Genomic DNA, 24,154 nt, shown 5'->3' with positions numbered 1-24,154 from the left:
ATAAAGCGCGAAGTGTAACAAGCAGGCAAGCGAAAAATTCTTCACCGATACCTCCACATGACGTCACGGATAGGAAGCCAATCACAACGCTAATCGCGAACTGGGGCTACCTGTTATTTTATATACCTTGGTTATAATTGTGTCCGTCACACATACATTTAAATCATGTCATCACAATCTGGATAATAATATACAAAAATTTTTACAGTTTGAGATTCTAATGAAGCTTATAGAACAGAAATATTTGATGCACTCTTATTTTACATACGATTATTTGTCTTCTAGATATACATACCCTTTTATAGCAAACTATGACAATTTAAAAATAAACCAGAAATACATGCTTGTCAACGCATACGGTGTAACTCATGTAGGTGGAGAGAAAGTTTTGCTTTCAGTGAAAACATTCAATAATGAAACAAGAACAATAACAGAATGTTAGCAAAGTGAAGAGAACATTGTCAATATGTTCCGTTGACATAATACCTGTATATCGGAACATAAACTTCCCCATTGTCATATAAACGGTAAATTTGGAACTGTTTCTTTCTCCTTTAATAAATCAGAATATATCCTTATTAAACATTGTAGACTTTTATAAGTAATTAATATAGATTGATTGCAATATAAGCAGGATATTGGCAATACTTTCGCGAATGAGGGAGCTGTAAACTGCTTACTCGGACATAATCGTTGTTATTTCGCTGGAGAAAAAAAAACTGAACTCAACATCATAAACATGAAATTGCGTGACTAGAACTAAAGATAATTGTTACTAACTAATTACTAGGAAAATTGCTACTGCACACTTCAAAATTGTTTTTTCTTCAATGGGTAAGAAAATATTCCTTCAGATCTACTTGCAAATATATAAATACAGGATATAGAAATAGTGTAAAATACTTCTGCTTACTGCAATTTCATCTGTAATCAGTAAAGTCGAATATATGAAAGCAATTTAACTATGAAATGCACACTGTTTTGACATTTCAGTTCACTATATGCAAGACCTGTCCAATCATACACTTAACTTGTGAGAAAAGCGATTTTTGCTTATTATATTTAAATGCACAGTTCAGAAGCGTCCTGCTAACTTGAATTCATATTGCTTGCGGTTGAAGTTTGACAAGAAACAAAAGATGAATTTATCATACCTCACGATTTAAGAAAAAATGTTTCACGATAATTTTATTTAAAAAATATTTGAATTTTACATAATGGATGAGGTTTTCTGACCTTTCACAATTTTTAGGAGTTAAAATTATTCAAGAACAAGGGTTGAATTGACCTCTAATTACAGTTGGTGGAATTTCCTTAGCCTAAAAATTCACATTGTTTTCTTCGGATAAAACCCACATAAAAGTACAACAAATCTCCCTCTCTCCCCAAAACATTAAAAATATACAGAGTGGCGCAGTTAAGGGTAGCCCGCATCCCCTTTGAATACGAATGCAATATTTCGGCTTCTAAATTTGAGTAAACAGCTACAACAATGGACAGTTTATGCAATTATCGATATTTTCTTATTATCGATATTCTTATTGATTACTTCTTCAACAATCAATAACATACAAAATCAACATACAAGTTTTACCGATTGTTACCATTCTTGTTAGCATTCTTGAATATCATCAAGGATGGTCTGTTAGACCCTTTCCATTACATCATGAGTGATGAAGCATCGTTTCATTTTTCTGGTCATAGAATTCACAGAACACGGGCTACTGGGCAACAGAGAACCCTAACATTGTTTGTCAGCAACCACTCCATAATTAAAAAATCGGCGTTTGGTGCAGTGTAACAGGAACGCGCAAAATTGTTTGACGCTACCCTCAACACAGTTGCATATATGGACATTTTTTATGCATCTTCTGCTCAACTCACTGAATATGGAAGACAATACTGCTTCTTCCAGCAAGATGGAGCAACATACCACACTTCTAAGGTATCCCTGTCCATGATGTCTTCTCTGAGGAATGAACTTTGCTACCACGTTCACCGGATTTAACAACATGTGATTTCTTCCTGTGAGGACACCTGAAGAGCAAAGTATATGAAACTAATCCACACACAATATTGAAACTGAGAAACAACATTACCGATTAACTTGCCGCCATCGATATCCGAACTTTACGCCGGGTGTATCTGAATACGCTTACAGAACTGTGTATTGATGTCGCAGGGGGTCACTTTCAACATAATCTCTAAATGTAATTTTTTACTGTTTTTCTCTATTTTCACTCTATTTTTTATTGTAAATAAATAGTAACTCCATTTCAGCTCTTCGTTTCTATAATTTCACTGCATTTCTTTCATTCTTACACGAGCTACTTTTATCTGCGTCACCATGTACTTCGAAAGAACTAGAATCGAAATGGTAGCCTTAATATGATTATAATTACTTCCTTCAACCTTATTTCTCAGTACACACCTAGTTTCAGAATTGTATTTATCAAAAGATCTCCAAAATATCGAGTCTTGAGAGCACAAATGTCATATGTCTAGTTTTTCTCAATATTGACTTTGTTAGCTATTTCGATAGTTTCATACTTCCATGTCAGGTGCATAAATGTCAAATGTCCACAGTAAATAGCTCCTTGGTAATACATAGTGAACAGTTGTCGCAAAACTCAAACTCTCTGCTTTGCTAGGGCACACTTACCACTTCGAAACAGTCTCCTAAAAATTTGAAAACTGGACATACGACAATTGTGCTCTCAAGACTCGATATAATACTATTTAAAAAATATGATTAAGAATCATGAATAAAGAATTTTGATTGCGCTGATCAGGAAAAAATGTTAATGGAATTATATTCTATTTTTAACACATATTCGCATATTAGCACAAACAAATAATAACATGATTTTCTCTCAAATCTAAAACGCATTACTTGTAAAATAATTTAATAAAGATATACTTCCATTTATTGAAGACCACATTTCGGTATTAGACAATGGCTATATAAGCGTAAATGAGTTGTATTAGAAAGAAAACAAAATCATCTTATGATAGTTACAAATGCATAAATCAATCCCATAATTTGGATCAAAAACGCTACTAACGTAAAAACAAATTACTAAAGATATATTTTCTCAACACTCCGCTTGGATAATTACACATACAAAAAAAAACGAAAAAATATATGAGAAAGAAGATATGGAAACTCCCGAATTCTTCTTATGTATCTGATGGAGCATGTGACGTATAACACGTTTATCTTATGTTACAAAGATCCGTTTTACTTTAACATTATTTTTCTAGCGTTAAAATTATATGAGACGTGGGCCTACAGTTTAAGTTGGAATCCGAACATTCATAGTAAATTGAAATGTTAAGTATATTCCACTGGAAATCGAACCTGGGACCCCTTGCACCAAAGACCCACACGCTAGTTACTAGTTGGCGAGCTCATGAAATGTGGAATAGGTTACTACTATCGAACAGTCATCACATACAAAACCAAAATACAACGTAGTTTCCTCCCAATTCATTAATACAAATAGTATTCTAATACAAATTTCTATTGTTCAGCTACTCAACTGCAATGATAAATAGGATGTTAATTCATTCCTATAATTAACATTTATTATTTCACCCAACTAGTAGTCTATATCATATATTTTTCTTTTAAAAGACATGCAATTTTCCAGCACATATCGGTCAATACTTCATTTTCTTATTATCCCGGTCAAGTGTATAGCACAACGCGCTTCCACCCTTACTCCTACAGTGTGAAGCATGTACAAGTAGTATGACTTACAGACGTTTTATTTAATTACCATATTGTTCACTTCTGTAATGTTATTTTCCATTTTCCATTCTCAATTCAATCCGTTTATATATACAGTAGGAAGTCGTAAATCCGAACTAATTGGGACCACAGGTAGTTCGGATTGTCGAAAATGACTAAGAAAAATGCCATTTAGGCATGCTCCTTTATCGATACAGTGGTTATACAGTACATACACTAGTTACAATATCGTACGTAAGGCTATCTACATTCAATGTTTCTGAGGGACCTGCTCGTACACTAAATTACACTGTTCTTGTAACTCACACTTGAAGCTTAACTTGTATAGGCCTAAGGGAAAATAAAAATATGTATGACAAACAATTACATATGAATGAGCTTTTGTAAACATACGGACTTCCCACAATGTGGAAGGACAACCCTATTGTTTATCGCTAGCGCTAAGACAAAATGTAAAATGTTTCTAGGTGTTTCATATGAAACACCTCAGTGGATGCTGGGTTAACTATAGTAAATGACTTGCTTATAGGCAACCAGACATTCCTTACCGTGATTATGGTTGCATAAGACCACAGGGGTTCTGCTACATAGTTTTCGGATCGTTTTTATAGTACGATCATTATACTGCCTCTGTTGTTTCTAATGTATTAAACAAGAGAGCTAAATGTGTAAAATCGTCTAAGAGTTTCTTTTTTAAGTTTTTTAAACTGTCTTCAGAGAAATTATATCTGATCGAAACCTATTTTACTTAGGAATTCTACAAACTTCAGCATTTGTGAGGCAATTTAGATAGATATTTAAGCTTATTATAAAAAATCTTAAAAGCTTCTCACGTTTAGGTTTCACATTTTCAGAGAGTATTAACAATACAAGAAATTAAGGGGTGATGGACAGTTCAGATTTTTGCGGAAGCATACTTTCAGTGAAACTTCGTATTGCAAAAAAATATTGCTAACTGATATTAAGCACGATCGGTGGTAGAAATTTCAAAGTTCCGATGGATATTCTCCCCCCCCCCAAGGCTACCTTTGGAAATCATCTCTTGTGGTGTATATCCATTGTTGCTAAATAACAAGAATAATTTACTGACTGTTGTAATAATTATTGCCGCCACCTAATTTTCTGTCAGCTCCGTCACTGTCAATAGCTTACACATCAAGAATAAGACGCGTCAGAATACTTCTTTTGCTGAAGATGGAATTGGTCTCATTTCAATTTCATTTCAGTTGGAAACTGAATAATAGAATTAAGTGAAAAAGAGTATAAAAACACTCGAATACTGAATATTCTTCTACTGGAAGATTAGGCAAAATAGATATAGACAAACAAGAATTCCTTTTTTGTCTCTTATATAGGCTTATATTGTCAGTAGCCCTGTAGGCGAATCAGGAATTGGTTGAGGAGAAATGAATCTAAAGAAATACCCTAAAATTTCATCATTTCGATTGTAAATTGAATGACTCTAATTTGTCTATCTGTAAGTTTAATTTTGGTATCTAAGAACCCAAATAGGGTGACCCGAAAATAGGTATACAGTCCATACTAATCACCTCATTCCTTTTTATATCATTCCTTATTGTTGTCCTTCAGGTAGACTTAGTTTCTTTATTATTTGTTCTCAACGTCTTTTTACTTATATCTTAAGCTCGGAACAGCCGAAACAAATAAACCTATAAGCTAGAATGTTATACAGGAGAGTATACCTACTTTTGGGCCAACCTATATAACTTACTGATCAAGGTAATTATCACGATACTCTTTAAATCTACATTGTCTTTTGAAAATAATAATTAAAATGCCTGCTCTTCGTACGAGAAGAAGGTTTGTGCAAAATGTTTGAAACATATATTTGAATCCCATTCTCCAGGTGGAATTAATTGGAACCTATTTCAAATAAAGGGAAATGATTAAAAAAAAAAACTCGATCTAAGTGCTAACTATATTCAGATGGTTTGGCCGTTTTCTCACATTGTACCTTTTATAAATATAAAAATCGTAAATATAGAAAGTGCCCCTTCCTTCCTTTACAAGCAGAATTTTCAAAAACACTGGAAGACATTTCCATTTATTTTAATGAGACGTTCATAAGGTTCATGAGATATTCTATTGGACATACAATTTGGATTTCCTTGACCACCCGTTACGATACATTAAACTTAAAGCAACATGATAAGAAACTTGACTTGAGCCAATATTCAAATGCTAGTTTCGAAAGGTTGAACCATTTTCTTGTGATAATATAAGGGATAACATCGATTTAATTTTTATTTATAAAATTTATCTAAATTGTATGGAATGAAACGAAATATTTATATATCTTTGTTATGTAACGATCTAAACATTTAATAGATAAAGTAATTCATAGAAATTTTTTATCTTTAACCTTTTAGTATAATGATCGTAAATGTACCCGCATGCATGTTAATACTTTGTACTAAACCCTAATTAACAATAGATAGAAAATAAGTAAAGTACTTGCCTAGCAGTAACATAATAGAAAGAATAGATTTATTCCTTTCTTAAGTATCTTTCTATAACAATTAATCATAATAACACATTTTCTTTTTGTATTGATTACTAACATATTCACATGTTAACCTCTTTTCAGATGGGGGATGTTGCCTGACTTACAGGAGCTTCCAATTTCGTCAATCCATTTGAAGATGCTATTTCTATAACACGCGAATAAGTGATTACTAACAATAAAGTGTGCGGTGAAAATGAGAAACTAGTGTTAAAACATGAAGAAGTGAAAACGAGTGTGTGTGTATGTGTTCGTGTGTGTGTGTGTATTTTACACGTTTCCTACGCTAAGTTATACGTCGTCTGGAATAATAATAATATTAATAACATATTATGATAGATCTTAGATGTTAAAAAATAGTTTCTTTTTTACATAATTTGTTACAAAAAAGATACTAAAGATATCATTTTTTGTTATTAAAGTTTTACAAATGAAGTTTATTGTAGTAACTTTTTGTGAGAAATGTTTGACAAATTGTCAGCGTGTATATTTTCATTTATGACTGCCAAGGAATGGGGATAGTGGTTAAAACCATGGTGAATCCAAAATTGGAATCCCCAAAAGATACCAATTATCACTCAGGTTATGAATGGTACACTACCACAGTTCCCGAACCAACTGTGAAAACTGATACTTATGAAGTGGGGTGTTGTCCTTGCTGCTGTTGCAGCCAGCTACAAAGCACGTGCTGCAAAGAAACAAGTGAAAGTGCTCACGATGCAGAGGGCAGCAGCAGCGAGGTTGAGGTCTGTTGCTGTTGTTGCCCTCCATCTAGTTGTTGCTCGAAAAGTGAAAGTGTCACGGCCACCAATGAAACTGAAACTTGTTGTGCTTCGTGGTGTAAGCCAACGATTCTGTTGCTAATTCTGGTCCTCCTAGTGGTCATCTTCGTCCTCATCTCTGGGATTCTCCTCTATCTAAACTGTACGTACCTCATTCTTTTTAATGCTTTTAAGTGTCTGCGTAAGTAGTAAAATGTAGCTTTCCCTTGTTATGGTGAATTGAGTTTTTTTTTAAGTATTTTTATATATTCTTTGAAATTAACTGGATTTTTAATGATTTGATTTTTACTGATTTTTTCTTCAAGTTATAGACAAATCCTTTACTTTTCAAATTAAATTTATCTCACATATAATATTACTTAAATCAAATTTCTTTTTAAATATTAAAATTATCTCGCACAAACTTTTATTCAGTAAGTAAGGATCATTTAAACAGATCTCAAGGTGACAGTAAAATCAAACCACTGAATTCTATTTCATTTTAAGAAAAAAGGAGAAGTGTCAAGAAGTATATAAATCAATCAACTAAAAACAAAGTTGGTACCGGTACTCAGCCCCCTTAGTAATACTAATAGGTCTAGGTAGATTATGGCATATTTCGACTATTTAAGAAATTGAGACCTATATCTCTTCCTGTTGTTGGGATTATTTTAACATAATTTTGTTATTGTTTTCTGAAATATTTGCCTGGTGTAAGTGCCTCAAACTTGCAACCAGTGGTAATTTAAGATTTACCTCGGGGAAGATTTTCAACATATACGGGACGAAATATAGTACTATACTGTTAACTCGCACACGAATATGCAATATATGGCTCCGGTCAAAATTTTGTAATTCTGAGGGGAAATTCTTCCTTGTCTCGGTCCGCACTTTGAAATAATCACTGCTAACAGGGACATTTCATCGCAATATACGGATGTTCTCCATCATTCTTTTAATTTTAGAAAATAATTTAGTACCAACTTATAATGTTATAAGTTCTTAAAAGTACCCAAATTTAGTCCTTACAAAAATGTAATTGATTGAATTAATAATTGTTCTCAGGACCTTTTACATAGTACAGAAATGGGGGGAATTGATAATTATGAAATCACTACCCCCAATATTATATTCCAATATTACATTATCATAGGTAATTTGCCATTATTGGCAGATCACTTACTGCAATTGAGAAGCTTCCATGATACACGCACTTCCACTAACCTCTTTCTCTTCACGTACGGTTTCTCTGTTTTGATATCGTCCTTTAATTATAGTCTCCTTCGCCCCACCCCTCTCTTTCTTGCCACCATACCCTGTAGTACGTCCTTCATGATGCAGTTCCTTTTTAGCCAATGTCCCAACCAGTTTCTCTTCCTCATCTTAATAATATCTAAAATTGTTCTTATCTCTCTCACCATTTTCAATACTCTCTCATTCGTTTTGCGCTCGACCCAGTATTCTCTCTATTCTTCTCCATGTACACATTTCGAAAGCTTCCAGTCGTTTTTTATCATTTTTGCGTAATGTCCATGTTGCTGACCCATACTCCTCACGAGGCAGTTCATGAGTCTGTTTCTCAACTCTTTATTCAATCTCCCACAAAACAGTAATTTTCCCAAGATTACTGGCTCACAGAGAAGAAAAAACAAACTCTATCTACATATTCTTATTGGTACACTTCTATTACATTTTATAGACATTGGATAAAGTACTTTCTAAATTCTTCACATTCCTTATTGTCTTAAACTATCAAATGTAGGGGAACTTAGTTAAGACTCTTTACATACGAAAATTCCAAGTGTCACTCAAAACCACAATAAGTGTTGTACATTAACTTTCAACCTTCAATTACATGTATTTATAGAAGTATTCGCAAGAACCACTTAGGAACGAAGCTGTTGATATAAGTATCTGCAAATCGCCTATTGTTTAACTAAAAGGACTAGAAATTCATGGAAAAAATGCCAAAACTATTATTTTTGTGGAAGAATATCCCATATTATTATGTTTAGTTCAAAACTTAAAACTAAGGAATTACAAATTCGTCCAACAACAATCGAATAATCAGTCATTAAGGTACGTATCTTTGAATAAACATATATAGAACAATGGTACAGGCATTAGTATATTTATTCGTTATTTTATTTAGGATTATTTCTTAGATTGAGATCGATTAAGAGATTTTACACTTAAATAAAACCAATATAGCACAATTGCCTAGGACTAGATTTTTTAGAGTGATTGTAGATTCTTTTTGCGTAAAATGGACAGAAGTACCTTACTCTGGAATCAGGTCTTAGCCAAAACTCTCGGACAAGGTATTTATTACTTTTTTAAAGGGCTAGATCAACTTCACCTTATATTCATGATTCTTACCACATAAACACCATTAATGTGAAATAGATTTTCCATAATGAGCTATATAGAAACAACATCATTTCAAATGCATTGAACAATTAACAGTTTAATAGGTTTTTAACAACCTTTGAAGATTAAAAATTGATTACAAAGTGATTTTAACAGCGTTTGAAAATTGGTTACAAAATGAATACATAATTATGTCCAGTAAATATACAACATACCAGTCTACGAAAGGAAAAATCATCTCACTTCATGAAAAGGCAAAAAGGCAATACCGAAACAGTCAAATAACCACACTAAATAAAATTCTGCTTTGAACAAAACACTTGAATTTTTGAAAACAATAAATGACTAATAAATCCTTCATGGCTGTATGATTAGCATGCCTATGTTCGGTGAAGGAGACCCGGGCTCAATTCCTGGTGGGGGTTTATGTAGTTCGAATCTCACGTTAAACTGTAGGTTTACGGCTCATATAGTCTGAGTGCTGAACCAGACTCTAAACTCCAAATCAATCAACCAATAAATTACGAAATCTATTCGTCCCACAGTGATGCTATGAATGCAGTTGTAAAATTTATAAATGATTCGGGGCAGTTTTGTTAGAAACTCCCAAAAGTAATGGCGAAAAATGAAACCACAGATCCCTGGCACCAAGACAAGAAAAAAGTTTAAATGACATATAGTCCGGAAGTGGACAGGAGCGGAGCTAGACAGCTTCGAATGTGTGAAGAAAGGAACTTCGTACTTAGGGAAGAAAGGAACTTGCCAACTTATAAAACCGCATTAAAGATGTGTTTGAACAGTTAAGAAACACACTGCGAGTGACGGAATGCGTTCGAAACTCATGATTAGCACGTTCCATAGATGTGGGAAGATAGCACTTTGAACATCTTCTGTAGTAGGTACTTTATTGTTAGCACGTATGACCTAGTAATTTGTAGTGCTGCTCTGTGTAATATGCTATGTTACAAATACAGTACGTCGTTGTGGACTCTGCCTCTTACGTATTTCATTACATGACTAGTTACACTAGCTCTTATTTCTACCGGGGCCGCGGTGGCTCAGTGGTAGAGCGTTCACCTCTGGTGCTAGGGGTCTCGGGTTCGATCCCAGCCCCCGCCAAGTGAACTTTGTGGTGGACAAACACCGTGTGCGTGGGTTTTCTCGGGGTTCACCCGTTTCCTCCCACTTTCTTCATTCCACCATTTCATTCATTACTCATCATCACCGTCTCCTTTAGTCTAACCGGCATAACCGTGGAACGTAAAACTTAAAGATTTCAAAAGATTTCTTATTTCTACCCTCTATTCACAAGTTTCTATCTGGTATACCTCTTTCCGTTGCCCCCGGAGATTATGCAACCATGTTGCGTAGTCTTTGCTTTGACTTCCATTGTACATGTGTGCGCAATCGTAGCATGAATAACATTTCTGTATGGTTTCCATCTTTACCGCACCGCTTCATTACCTCTGCCGTATAGACATTAGATAAATCCCTAAATGGCGTATGGAGAATCTCTGGCGGAGTTATGTAACATGTGTTTAAAATGTCAAGCCGATATTATTTTTATGTCTTTCTGAACCCTCTTTCTAGCTCCTATCATTATCTCGCTTTCAGGTGTGAAGTTACTTTCCCCTCGTATTCGAAGTTGTCTAGCTTCGCCCCTGTCCACTTTCGGACTATATGTCATATCAACTTTTTTTTTTCTTGTTTTGGTGCCAGGAATCTGTAGTTTCATTTTTCACCATTACTTTAGAGATACTTTGTATAGTTAATGATGAGATACAGACAATATACAAATATCTGAGAAACAAATGCAGATAATACAGATAATAAGATATTTATGATATTAAAAAGGCCGCAAAATACTCACTTCATGATACGTAACATCAAAGCCCAATTTTTTCAACCTAATTCACATTCAACTATATTTAAAATTGCTGTTTCAGCGAGTTTCTTTCCCTGCAGACAACACAAACTAATAACACTGGAGCTCAGGTTACAATATCCTCTACCCTTTTTATCCTTTTCTTTTAAATCAATCTATCAACCAGGATTTTAGGGAGAGGAAAAAAAGGTGGCATATATCCATTTCAACATGGAAACAAGCCAAACGAAACAAATGATAAACATCCATTATGGGTAAGGTAAACTAACGGCTGTTAAGGTTGACAAACATTAGCTACACACAATTAAATAAAGCTAACCTTACACACAACTCATATAGGGCGAAGATAAATATAAAGCCTTCGAGGCTTGAATACATCACACAGTAGACTGTAATTTAATAACGAATGAACGATGTGCTCGTCGTATTTTATTTGAACCCACATGTTGAGGTGAGATTGCGTTTTCTAAGCATTTTTAAAGTATTTTGTTTCATACTTAAAAGGAACTACAGTTAAGGTGATCGCAACAGGAACGACAGAGGGCAACTGCCTCTGGATTTTAGAAATCCATGTCAAAACATGGTGGATTTGGTTACTCATCCACTGCAATGTTTAATCTGTATGTTGAAGTTAATAAAGTTGTTCCATGTTTACCAATAATTATTGTTTTACAGAAGTATTGTGTGCTGAAAGGTGTTTATGTATTCGGGACTTTGTTGTGTGGCTGTCATTTGCCATTCGTTTCCTTACAAAATAAAATCATACGTGCGTACGAGAACTTGATTATGTTGTAATATCATGGGTTTATGCGATACCTTGCCTATCGTGCCTAGGGATCAACTAATTCCTCATATTACTTCCATCGTGGCCCTGGGGGCCGCGGTGGCTCAGTAGTAGAGCATTCACCTCTGGTGCATGGGGTCCTGAGTTCGATCCCAGCTTGCGTCAAGTAAACTTTGCGGTGGAAAAATATCGTGTGAGTGATTTTTCCCGGGGTTCTCCCGTTTTCTTCCACTTTCTTCATTCTACCGTTTCGTTCATTTCTTATCAGCACCGTCGCCTAGCCAGCATAACCATGGGACGTAAATCTTAGAGATTTCGTATCATTTCCGTCTTGGCTATATGGTTAGCGTACACGTCTTCGACAAGGAAGATAAGAGTTCGATTCCCGGAGGGAGCTCATATGTTTCAAATTCCACGTTGAGCTATATTGTGTCCACGTCTTACATAGCTTGCTGCTGCTTTAATCCAACATAATTCCTCATAACGCAAATGCTATATTATGCTTAGTACGACATTCACATATGCACCAATCTCGTATATAACGTATCCGTAATATAAACTTGAACAAGTAGTCAAATACTTCAATGCCTGTCATTTCATCAACTTTCCAACCTTCGATACCTGATACTGATATCACACACCTCGGTTACACTGACACTCATTGTAGGTTCCTTGTGAAGTTTTAATCGACTTTAAATTTATTTAATACTAAAATTGAAGAGTGATATCCGGGTTTGAAATTTTCGATGAAATCTTGGGTTTAGATTTTCAATGGTTTTAATATTAATCAAAGAATTCTCTTTGTCACGGCTGAGAACATCTTCCATATTATAATACAAGAACATCTCAGTCTAGGTGTAACACTCCTAATAGTTCACAGTCACCCTAATAGATGTTTATACCTGCGCTGCTTGCCTGCCTGCCTGCCTGACGCCAACGAATGCCGCTAGTGTACAAGCAATTTGCAAATTTAATTGCAATTTGAAAATTGCATTGTTTCAATTTAGTTATTTCAAAATATATTAAAGCTCGATTTTAACCTATAGTATTCAGCAAGATGAAGGCTTGTTAATTTGACATTTAGTGTATTTACAGGATGCGAAGAGTCTAGTTCGACCACGTCTTGAATTTACGAACATCGTGTTTCTTTTACATTCTTATTCCACTATATACTTCCTCTTGTCTAGTGCTTTCCATCAGCTGTAATGCGAAATTGTGTAGTGTTTACGTTTGAAAAACTCTGCAATCTATTGCATGTCCACAAATATCGAAGATCTAGAAGGATATGCTTTAGTCTACAGGGTCTAACGTGTTTAGGTACGTTAAGCTAAGGATTTTCTTTCCAGCTTTGCATTTTTAATATTTCTTGAACCTGTACAACACTTTTAGATTAGAGAGAATACCTATAATGTATTCAAGTAAAACATTCATTAAACATCCACCCTTCATAAAATCTAAAATTTAGTTTTCCGAATTGTTAACTAGAAACTAAGAATTAATTCTTGTTTTACAATGTGATACTACGGTAGATCTTTAAACTTTGTGTTACGAATCCAATATTAACACTCAAAGTGATAGAGCTACCACTTGTAATCCCAATTCAAAGATAAAGACAGAGAGAAACATACTGGGACGCTGAATCTATATCAGAAAGCCTCACTTTTTGATCCACCCTTGTATCAATATTGAAATTGAAGGAGACAGTCGATTTCTACATTTCAATTTCAATAGAAGGATACTCAGAAGAGATGAATCCATTTTGGGTACTCTAAAACCACACAGAGCCTTCTTAATGCACAGGCCCGGTGATCACTTGTCCAGGGACCTCGCAGGTATAACTATATGTGTTACGGGTAAAGTTGTAAGAGTCTCACATAGGGTTGTCACCTGCCCCAAATTAGGCTGAATGTTCCGTACCTAAACATTTTCAGCGACCCGAATTATCCTTAAGTGGATACCACCAAATTACCAAAACCTTTTTTCAAAATATACGACAAAAATTCTGAGTGACATTTATCAATTTTAATTAAAATATGTACTTTGATTATATTGATATGATTCTACAACTAGCGTTTTAATTTGTGAGCGTATATATTGGCAGCAGTAAATTCACCGCCAATGATGCTGTTCAAGTTTGTAACGATTCAATAGTTGATTGCTTTTGTGTAATTAACTGCCAATACCGTAACGCTACAAGTTTTATGTTTCTGGTTTGAATTTTCTTCATAAATATACATATTTCTTTTATGTGTTCGTAATAAATTATTACATGTGTGGATTTGAGTATGAGAAATTGGCCATATGTACATGCACGATAAGCGCTTTAGGCTACCAGAAGGTGCCAAACTTAGCTTCAGCACACTGCTTTGCCCAAGAGCATATAATGCTTTTAAGACGACACTGAATCCATATATATATAATAACATTTACCGGTATCTCTTTCTATTAATCTTTCGCTTCATGGTGATCAGTATTCAAAATTTGAGTGGTACTAGATTTCTAAGGGCTGAGGTGGAATACTTTCTTAGAACACTAAAATCCACATAAAAAACCGGTTCTATATAATTTTCTTGAAATGAAATTGGTCTTAGGAGGAATCTTTTGTATATATCATTTAGGTATGCACAACTGTATGACAGCTATTTTCTTTTTTTTCGGATACGACTACTCTCAATTGTTTTATCTCCTTGAACTATAAAATCCACTTGCATGGAGAAACCTTCCATCTTCCCCCTTCGCAATTAGAACAGGATCTGTTTGAACGTTTAGTGTTAAGCTGTTATTTCGTTTTGTGTATTGAATACTTCTGATGAGAATGCTACATAAGTTTATTCACGGATATACAGAAGTGTAATAATGGGTTGGTCTCTAAGTTGAAGGATTTTTATGACTATATCTAAAATGTATTGCATTAATGCCTACAAAGTGAAAAGAAATCGTAGGCTTACGAACGCACGAATGTTGTAGCTCTATGACGCTGAGTGTTATTGCATGACATTGTGGCATGAAGGAAGATCTTTTACAGAAAGGAGCGGTGATACGGTAAAGAGTTGATTTTGATGATACACTAATATTGATATTAGTTGTGCTATTTATAGAAGTAATAGTGTCACGTGCACAATACGTGAAAGACTTTGGTTTGAGTGGTATGATATTTTTTCAATATTGAAATCAGAAATAGTAGATTTTTACCGCTTTCAGAATTATCGGTTGTAGAATAAGTAAAGAAGAATTAGAATATACGTATTCCTTCCACTCCTAATAGCTTGGGGCCGCGGTGGCTCAGTGGTAGAGCGTTCACCTCTGGTGCGTGGGGTCCCGGGTTCGATCCCAGCTCGCGCCGTGTGGACTTTGTGGTGGACAAACACCGTGCTCGTGGGTTCTCTCGTTTCCTACCACTTTCTTCATTCCACCATTTCACTCATCTCTCATCATCACCGTCTCCTTTAGCCTTACCGGCATAAACGTGGGACGTAAAACTTAAAAGATTTCATTTTAAAAACCTTTCAATTTTCACAATACGCCTTTTACTTAGATTTTGTTTTGCTTTGATGTTTACCAGCCGTTATTTATACTACTATATATGATATAGGTATAAAATATTAGAAAGGTAAACCCTGACATATTTAACAATAAATTTAACAAATTATTCACTTGATAGGCAATTCTAATGTTTTACTGCATTTTATTTCTAGATGATGCCCGCAAAGTGAACTTTGCGGTGGACAAACACCGTGTGCATGTTTTTTCTTGGGGTTCTCCCGTTTCCTCCCACTTTCTTCATTCCACCATTTCATTCATTATCATCATCACAGTCTCCTTTATCCTAACCGGCATAACCGCGGGACGTAAAACTCAAAGATTTCATTTCATTTTTTCCTAATATCTTGTAGAAAAACACTTCTCGCTACGTACTTCCGTTTTTACTCTGTAATCAATGTTAAATCCGGAAGTGGTTGTTTTCTGCCACTTCCGGTTCCAATAGAGTGTTAAGAGAATATATATATATATATATATTCTTAGAACGCTAAATAGATTCCAAAAGGATCGTTTCTTGATATTTCTTATCGTTTTTGCTCTATGAAGATCAACAATAAGAACGGAAGTTGAAGTAGATTTCCATCATTTCCAGTTTCAGTAGAGAGGTAAGAATGTAGAATAGGGTAAATGTATTCTTTGAGCGCTTAATTGAATGCAGGGAAATCGTTTCTCGCTATCTATTAACGTTTCCGTTCCATTGTGATCAACTTTAAAACTGGGAACGGTTCATTTCTACTACTTCTGGCTAATGAAACACTTCAATCAATGAACGCAATTCGAAACTTTTTAGCCCTTTACATTTTGATCAAAGTAGATTGTGATGCATCAAGTAGTTCTTGAGGTTTCTTGTCTCCGGACAGACGGGCATACAAAAAGACAGTATAAATATACAGGGTGTTTCATAACAACACCGACAACGTTTGGGAGATGATTCCTGACACCAAAATAAGACAAAAAGTGTAGACCAACTTGGGTGCACAAGTGCTTCCATTCGGAGATATAGGCTGCCAAAAATATGAAAAATGAACTTTAAAGGTCTATAGCTCCAAAACTATAGGTCCTGTCATAGTCGGATCAAGAGTTCACTGAGGAACTAGTATGTACCCTATCCAAAAACACAAGTTTCAGAATTCTGTGGTAGTCACAAAGCAAGTTTTATAGAGGGAGTTTAGCTACGGTCATATAATTTGAAGTACTCTCCAACTACCTCTATAAAAATTGTTGCGGAAGTACGACAGAGTTCTGAAACTTGAACATTTTTTTTAGAGCACATATTAGTTCGTAAGTGAACTCTTGACCCGACTACGGTATGTTCCGTAGTTTTGTGGCTATAGACCTTTAAAGTTTATTTTTTCATGTTTTCGTCAGCCTATAACTCCGAAAGGAAGCATTTGTGCAGCCAGGATGGTCTACGCTTTTTGTCTTATCTTGATGTCGGGAACCACCTCCCAAACTTTGTCGCTGTTGTTTTGAAACATTCTGTATAAAGAAGTTTTGGTCAACCAATCGCTTTGAAAAGTACCCGTAAACACAATGTATGTAGTTTCACAAGAATCATAGTTTCTTTTTAAGGTCATGTGGAAGTAGCAGTTATTCTCTATGAAACACCTTTGCTTCGACCAGGTTCTTTGTCAAGTGGTGTGTGTCTCTGATCCTTTAATTTCAAATATTACCTAACTTTATTCTTTGAAGACTCGCTTTATATATTAACTTCCCATTATTCTTCTTACTCTTGCAACATAAAACTTGCATTATTTTACTGCAAAGATATGGTACGCATTCACAACTTTATTACCAGAGCACTTCAAAACCCTTCTCATAAATTTGAAAGTTTTAGTTTCTAATAGCTTAGGTAACATTCAATCATAATTATACCCTTCGAATTTGACACGCACATGTATAAACGGTTTTGTACTCTTACGTATAAAAGCTTTTCTTTGTCTGTTTTTGAAGAGAAAACTCTCTTGAGATTATTAGTTTATAAAGGAATTTTAAATTATGTTATCGTAGTACATTAACTCTTCTTTCCAAACTGAGTATTGGTTAAGATCATACAGTAATTTACATGTATGTATACTACCTAAAAAAAATCCCCTCCCTTAGTTCTTCCAGAAGCAATTTCTGAAACAAGGAAAACTGGACGTTTGCATGTTTCTGTGATATCAGTGGGGACAATTGAAATTGGAGCAACGGTGTTTGGACGAGAAGACACGTGCTAGGCCAGTAGTCTATTCAAAGTTTCATGTAAACCAAAAGAAAACGAGGAGCAGGGGGCAATAAAAAATTTCGTGTGTGTACCGACCGACATAGCGAAGATTTCAAAACCCCATCTCTCTCTTTTTTTTTTTCATGGAAGGAAGAAAAGTGAGTCCAAAAAGGATTGTAGTAGTGGTAGTGGTGGTGGTGTGCCGTGTAGATAAAACGTTAGCGTCAAGACGCCTGCTTCTACTGTTACTACCGCTAATACTACCACCAGCAGCATTGCATCAAATACGATTTCGCTATGGCTTTACAGTTAACAACGTTTGGTCAAAATGTGCTTCTCGCAAGCTGTTTATGATGTCTATAAATTATCTTGGAGAATACTTTAACAGTCCCTGGAACTAAAGTAACACAACGGTTCACAAATGAGCAATATGTGCTCAACTTGTATTTTCCTTTTTTTGGCTGGGTTCAACTAGCGAAAAAGAATAATGAGACAGTTAACATTGAAATCAAAATTGCAATTTTCTCTTCTCACATTAAATAAACATATTAACATATATAAAACCCAGAAGAGATTTATGATTGGTAATTAAAGCGTTTTCGCACGACGACCATCTTTTACCCAGTAATGTTCTCATCCTTAAATAAACGCTTCGTTTAGCATTTTCAAAACTAGTGCTTGCAATATCTCTTCGCTGGGCTAACACTGCTTTTCTGCACCGTCTTCTCTCATTATATCAAAATGTTCTTTGTCATCTTGATTTATTTATTTCATTTTCATAATAAGCCTTATATTTAGATTTTGTTTTGTTTAGATGTTTTCCAAACGTTATTTACACTACTATATATGATATAGGCATAAGATCTTATAAATGTAAACCCTGACATATTCAACGATAAATTTAACAAATTACTCATTTCATAGGCAATGCCAGTGTTTCTACTGCATTTTATATGTAGATGCTTATCTTTGTTATTTAACCAACTAGTAAATGTACTATATATAAAAATTATTTGATTGTAAAAGGTACTCATTTTTAAATACTCGGAATTAGCATTCGATTAGGTCTTCAGTTGAGCAACTTCAGGAATATCTACACTATAGGTTAGTAGTCAGACAAACCTTTTGCACAAGGAGTCTCTGTTTTTATCTCTTAATTTGCGAGATGTGGCAGTTAACATCAGGACAGAGGATTTTCTTAAGTTATTCCTTTTTCTTTTACCATTGTTATTTTACCAGTTGTTTTACTATATTTCACTTCCATTTTTCACTTCCACCATTAGCATCTCTATTTTCGTGGGCGATCCCAGATCTGCATTTATCTTCTGAAATATAAAATAGAGCTGTGGTCTTCATGTCGGTAAGATGTTTACGTGTTAAGCAAGAGACATGGTTCGAAACACGTTGGGGCCGGGAATTTCTTTCTCGTTCTACCCTTAATTTAATGCTGCTCATACAACCTCTTTAAAAGAAGCAACAAAAGAGTAATGGTGGCCGTAGCACACCAACTCAATCATCGACTTAAGTGTTGAAGTTATGGAAGAGTATAGAGCTTTACTTATACCCATCGTTGATCCCTCCTTGGACCAACCATGACCTGTGCCGAATGGGGCGATCTCTAGTTTGTATAACTTTTAAACCTTAAGTCAAAATTATATTAAATTCAGTGTATAAACTTCTATCTTGTTCTTTAAACTTCTTAGAATATGGCGCGTAAATTTTTCTTACCCGTCAAGGTTTAGTCAAATCCATTTTTCGAACTTGAAAAGAACATATTCACAGTATTCAATACGAACAGTTTGTTTTCAAAAAATGAAATTGGGTCCTGTGAAATAGGAATAAAACCACTCTCTCTCTCTCTCTTACCCATACTAAATTTGTGGAAATGGATAGATTTGCGTGATATGAAATAAGCAAATCCAAAATAGCAACTTTCATGTCATTATGTTTGACAGTCTTACAGACACTTTTGAAGGTAATAATAATAATAATAATAATAATAATAATAATAATAATAATAATAATAATAATAATAATAATAATAATAATAATAATCTTTCTTTTCTGTGTGCTTTGTTTCGGATTTGTTTTCCGCTGTGGATACTTATCTCGGACATAATCTCGAGTAGCGGTTCCATTTGTACGTGAGATCCTGACCACCTATATTGTTTCATACGTACAGATGAAATACCTATTCAGAAAGTATTATAAAACATGCGTTTTCAGTTATACGTTTGCTGTAAGTTAAGTCCAAAAACTACAGGATTTACAAATGTAACATACGATTTTTCGTACGCCACATACACTTTTTCTCAGTGAATTTTTGGATATCGCACATATTAGTTCCTAAATGAAGTCATGAACCGACTACGGTAAGTCCCAAACTCTGTGCTACTCGTATGCCGGATTTTATGCCTTTAAATAGGAAAGTAGGGAAAACAAAGATGATTGCGCGGCGTAGATGGAGAAAGTATTTTGTGTAATGGAGTTCCATAGTACAAATTATGAAACTGTGGATGAAGGACGATTTTTCCAAAAAGACTCATCGCACTAGAGTGTACTCGTAATAAAGCAGAAAACTGTCTGATTACTCCTTGACGAGGTAAATTGGACATTTTCATTTTCAACCGATTACAAAAAAAGGAAGGTATTCTCAGTTCGACTCTTTATATGCTTTGAAACTAAAAAAGGAAAAATTGAAATCAGTCGAAATCAGTGCATTTATGTTGAGGTTATGCATGAACATCCACACAACAAAGTCGGTTAATTACAATATTAACACTGTCAATTTTTTAAAAAAAAATCATTATCTACCTCCATATAAGTGTTGTGTCTTTGTTCATGCATTAATTCAACATAGTTCCACCTATTTTGATGATTCTCTTTCTATTTGAACGAATATGATTTTGCGGTGGTCCCATACAAATTTCAGTAGGATGGTAGTCTTCGGAGTTAGATCATGAAATTATTCAACTTCTGACAGTGTTAATATTCTAATTAACTCATATCATTGTGTGCATGTTCACACATGATTGAGTAAAGCGTAGACCGATGTATATATCTGACATCAAGAACACTCTAAAAAAAAAAAAAAAAAAAAAAAACAGAAAATTAAAACTTTAAAACAATATTAACAGATTTTAGCAAAAGTCCTAAAAGGTAGAAATTAATAAAAAAAAAATGCTAGAAAATATGAAAGAGTAATGCCAAGAGCTTAAAATCTAAAAATGAATTTTTATTATTCTCTACAAAACATTTTGAATTCTGTGGCAACCCAAGCAAATTAATGCCTAATGTAAAATTAGTTTGAATTGCAATTTTAGAATACTTACACAGAAGTGTTCAATTCTGGAGATCTAAACTGATGTCAAATTTCATTGCAATCTCAAATTGGAAAATGAAATTTGCAACTTTCGTGCTGCAAATAAGTTCTATACAGTATCACCTCGAAAAGCTTTTGCCTGTCAAGCTTTTCTCAGTACTAAAATTCCTAATTTCATATTCTGATTTTGAATTTCAACAGAACTTTGTACTCTTTCAAATTAATATTGTTCTTCTTGTCTAGCGAAATGATTCATGTACTAGAACTTGGCTCTATCTTTACACTTGTATTTTTGGTAGAATATAAAATTACATCATACTATTATCTACTCCTAAGAACTCCAAACAGAATTCTTGTAAAAGTTAGTTTCCCTAGTTTTATGTTCGAGGTAGAGGCCTGCACGGGCCGAAACTTTTAGCTCGGGCCCGACCCGGTCCGTGAATTTATAATGTGAGGTCCGATCTGAATCCGAAATATGTATAGCATTTAGACTTGACCCCAGTCCGAGCTCGTGTGATAATCAAATGTGCCCGAAATAAGTCCGAATTGCAGAAATTTTATAATTTACGCAAAATTGCATCTTTATTTACAGTAATTAGAAGTTTAATTTTGCGGTTGTGCTTTAAGAGTTGTCCAGAAAGAACGGTCCAAACGTTCAATAAATATCGTTGTACAATATATTTACAGAGTTAGGCCCGAAAAGGCCCGAGAAATATGGTTGTATATTTAAAAATATAGGCCCGGACCGGGCCCGATTGATGCATGCTTTGTAGGCCCAAGTCCGGCCCGCGGGCTCTGTCCGAGCTCGTGCAGACCTTTAGTTCAAGAACTCATATTGATTTTGCAGAAATGGAAAAGATTCATCTAACGATTACTATAAAATACATTACCTTTCTGATATATGGTTTTATTCAAGATACGAGTATTTTTATTGTATATTTCATGGCTCACACCAAATATTTCATGTACATCTGTGGTTCCAGTAGCATCAACACTGGGAACCATTCCTTAAAAGAATCATTCTTTGCAGATCTCTATTGCAGGAATCAATTCGTTTTTATGCTGCAACCTATTCATCAACTTCATATATACAAATATGTAATCTTCATACCCTGTCAGTTTCACGATATGCTATATTGAAACATATGCTATATGATATGCTATATATAGGGATGTCAATCCCCCCAATTAACAAAGTATCCCCCTCACATTTAATTTCATATCTCTTCCTATCACAACACGTGAGATCATTGGTAAAAAGAAATTACTCAAGACTCAAATTGCAATTACACAAACTTTAAATTTAAATGTAGTTTTTTCAACGTAAAATTGATAATTAATCTTTGCACACTTTAGGATCTTCCATTTTGTAAGGCAAAAAATAAAATGTAAAGTTTTTGCAGTCTCAGTGATGTAAAAGATACATATAGCAAATTTCAAGAAGATTCAATACTATTTAGAGGTTCAATAATTTGATCAGTTTTGTTAAAGTAGTTGAATATACGATTTTAAAAATGTTAATTACTTCTATTCTTAAAACTGGACATCACAACCTTAAAATAATACTAAAACTAGACACTAAGATTAATAGATAGTAGGCTATGATAAGCATACTACGTATATGTTATATTAATCAACTTTGAATGATGCAAACCCTTCTTTTGTTCACTTGGTGACTACTTTTCTGCGATGTTTGACTATCCTTAACGAGAATTTTTGTTGTTCGTCCCTGAACGTTTAAAATTTTGAACGTTTAAAATTTTTTATCAGAGCAATACCTCTTTCTCCAATACGCGTAGTTACATATTATTTCTATTTTACTTTTTAACTGACCAAACATTCCCTATACATATCGATATTCAATTATAACCAATATTTTAGTATATTCATTTTTCAAACATGTTTATGTTAAAATTAGCCTTTATTTAGGCAAAAAGTCGAGGCATTTCTGCTGAAAATAAAATTTCCAAAATCGAGTACAATAAGCACAAGCGGTATTACACAAACTTGCTTCTTATCACAACCAGTCTGGTAGTTGGTGGTTGCAACTCGGTTTTCACTCCTATAAAGATAAGTATTAAGTGAATTTTCGTTATGTATGCATATGAAGATTATTGTGAACCCGTACTGGCAAGAATTTTTGGTAGACTTAGAAAATTCTGGGTTGAAGGAGTTTAATTATATTTGTTATACGGTTCTGTTTCATTGGGGGAAAATCAGATTACAAGGCAGAAAAACATTCATTAAAATTGTTATGGCATTATGGCGGTGGGAGTAGAGGGAAGAAGGGGTGCAGGAAGGTATAATAATGTGTAATTGACTAAGTAACTAGTTTTAAGGTTATTGTCTTTGCGTGAATGAAGTAATTTTAATTATTTTACATTTAAAATATCCCCCCAAAAAGTGTAATGACGTCATTGGCGTCAAGTCCCCCCTTGTGGCCAATCCTATAGGGGAACGTGGGGCATAATGGGGAAGCTAAGATATTTGCCTTTCTAAATTGGTAACCAATATCTCAATTGCAGTAATTTTTCTGCGGTAGACACGTTGGACATTTATTGTGATATTTCAACCAGCAAATCCTTTCAAAAATATTGTTTTGCACCTTTTTGCTTAGCTTATTCCAAAAATGGCTCTTTTCCCCCCCTACGTGGGGCATAATGGAACATTGGATTCAGTCAACCCCATTATGCCCCTACCCCATACTGCCCCGTACACTATTACATCTATAATATCCAGATCTAATATAGACTTATCATAAAACAACAATATATGATTACTATTATACAACACAACTTGAATTTTATGAAATATTTATTAGACTCAATAATCAAATATAACAAAAGATGAGTACTCTTTTTTTTAAAAAAAAAAAAATGTTGATAATTACTTCAAAAGGTACATTCTGAATTAGGCATTATTAAGAAAAAGAAAAAATGTGATCATTGGGAATTGTACTACAAAGTTTATGCAGATTACATCGAATTATTGTCAGTTAAATCTTAATA

General features: G+C 34.3%; 1 protein-coding gene across 5 annotated transcripts in view; it reads left to right on the top strand.

The window, feature by feature from the left end:
- The window catches only part of LOC145668491 (agrin-like), a 1,085,796-nt gene that overhangs the window by 134,738 nt on the left and 926,904 nt on the right, over window positions 1-24,154 (top strand). For 4 of the 5 annotated variants that reach the window (XM_081736438.1, XM_081736440.1, XM_081736439.1 and 1 more), the window contains exon 2: window positions 6,363-7,202. The exons of the other annotated variant lie outside the window; for it this stretch is intronic. In XM_081736438.1, the coding sequence (XP_081592564.1) occupies window positions 6,791-7,202 (412 nt within the window). In that variant the 5' untranslated portion in view covers window positions 6,363-6,790. The remainder of the gene's footprint in view (window positions 1-6,362; window positions 7,203-24,154) is intronic. 5 annotated transcript variants of the gene reach the window in all.

Source organism: Thermobia domestica, chromosome 13 (assembly GCF_964235325.1).
Source record: "Thermobia domestica chromosome 13, izTheDome1.hap1.1, whole genome shotgun sequence".
Classification (NCBI taxonomy): domain Eukaryota; kingdom Metazoa; phylum Arthropoda; class Insecta; order Zygentoma; family Lepismatidae; genus Thermobia; species Thermobia domestica.
Note: the sequence above shows the minus strand (reverse complement) of the source record. Positions and strands in the feature narration are given on the sequence as shown.